The sequence below is a fragment of the Vicia villosa genome, linkage group LG1 (assembly GCF_029867415.1).
Source record: "Vicia villosa cultivar HV-30 ecotype Madison, WI linkage group LG1, Vvil1.0, whole genome shotgun sequence".
NCBI lineage: Eukaryota > Viridiplantae > Streptophyta > Magnoliopsida > Fabales > Fabaceae > Vicia > Vicia villosa.
Window position 1 is genome coordinate 97,162,223 of NC_081180.1, and position 1,475 is coordinate 97,163,697.

At 36.4% G+C, this 1,475-nt stretch overlaps 1 protein-coding gene across 1 annotated transcript; it reads right to left on the bottom strand.

Annotated features, from left to right (window-relative positions):
* Positions 1-845: 845 nt before the first annotated feature.
* On the bottom strand, positions 846-1,475 carry LOC131649815 (F-box protein At1g52495-like). The gene has a single exon (XM_058919573.1). The coding sequence runs from the start codon at positions 1,473-1,475 to the stop codon at positions 846-848; it is 630 nt and encodes a 209-aa protein (XP_058775556.1).

Below are 1,475 nucleotides of genomic sequence, written 5' to 3' on the forward strand. Positions count from 1 at the left end.
TGTATTCACAAACATCAGATCAGAAGGAAGTACAAGTGGCAAGCTACGCTGACTGACAAAAGGAACGTTAAAAGCTATTCTAGGCTACGTCAGTAGACACAGCGTGAACAAGGCTCGAGGTAGTTGACAAAAGCGTATAACATTAAATGCGATGCTGTACGGAACACGCAAAGCATTAAATGCATTCAACGGTCATCTTCTCCAACGCCTATAAATATGAAGTTCTGATGAGAAGCAAGGTTGACGATTTTAACGATTCTGCACCAAAACAACTCATATTCAACTTGCTGAAACGCTGTTCAAATCTAAACTCAGAATCTTCATCTTCATCAAAGCTCACTACATTGCTGTTGTAATATATTAGTGAGATTAAGCTTAAACGATTAAGAGAAATATCACAGTTTGTGATTATCGCTTTCAAGAAGCATTTGTAATACTCTTAGATTGATTACATTAAGTTGTAAGGAACTAGAGTGATCGTGTGGATCAGAAAACTCTAGGAAGTCTTAGGAGTGAACTAAGCAGATTGTAACTAGAGTGATCGTGTGGATCAGTAGACTCTAGAAAAGTCTTAGAGGGTATCTAAGCAGTTTTTCCTGGAGTGATCAGTGTGTGATCAGTAGACTCTGGAAGACTTAGTTGCTGACTAAGTGGAAAACCATTGTAATCCGTGCGATTAGTGGATTAAATCCTCAGTTGAGGTAAATCATCTCTGCGGGGGTGGACTGGAGTAGTTTAGTTAACAACGAACCAGGATAAAAATAACTGTGCAATTTATTTTTATCTGTCAAGTTTTTAAAGCTACACTTATTCAAACCCCCCCTTTCTAAGTGTTTTTCTATCCTTCAATCCTGACGATCCGAATAAGAAGCAGGCATCTTAAATTTAAGTTCACTCCAACAATTATTTCTTAACCTATATATCTCCCAAAAGATGTGTAGATAATGAGTTAGAGGAATTTGTACACAACGAACCACCTTATAGTCATTGTTAACTTGGTCATAACCAAATCCATGAACATAAAACTCTGGCCATTCATCATCATGGGGAGAAGATTCAATGAGACGTGACACACGCAAGCTGGGAGGAATGATCTTGAATTCTTCGGTGGTTGGGTTCCACAATACAACTCTTTGAGGTTGTGTATATAAAGATTCAATCAGACAAAATACGCCTTTAACACTAGAAAAGCCAAATATATCAAACTCTTGAATGTTAAATGAAGTTGGAAAATCTAATTTAGTCTTCTTCTCGAATCTTTCTCCACGAAAATAATACAACTCATTTTCGGATAAATATAACGGTAGAAATGAATCACCAGGATTGTTATATATTACGTTATTCTTGAGCTTGATCATGAAAGATGAATCTAAAGACCATGATTTTTGTAAACAAGACAATCGATGCAAAGATTTAAGAGGGAGTTTTGATAAAATTGAGAAGGCAGCATCATCAGGTATATAACTTTTAGTCAT

Excerpts from the sequence above, each read along its gene's own strand:
- LOC131649815 (XM_058919573.1), bottom strand. The coding sequence starts at position 1,475 with ATGACTAAAAGTTATATACCTGATGATGCTGCCTTCTCAATTTTATCA.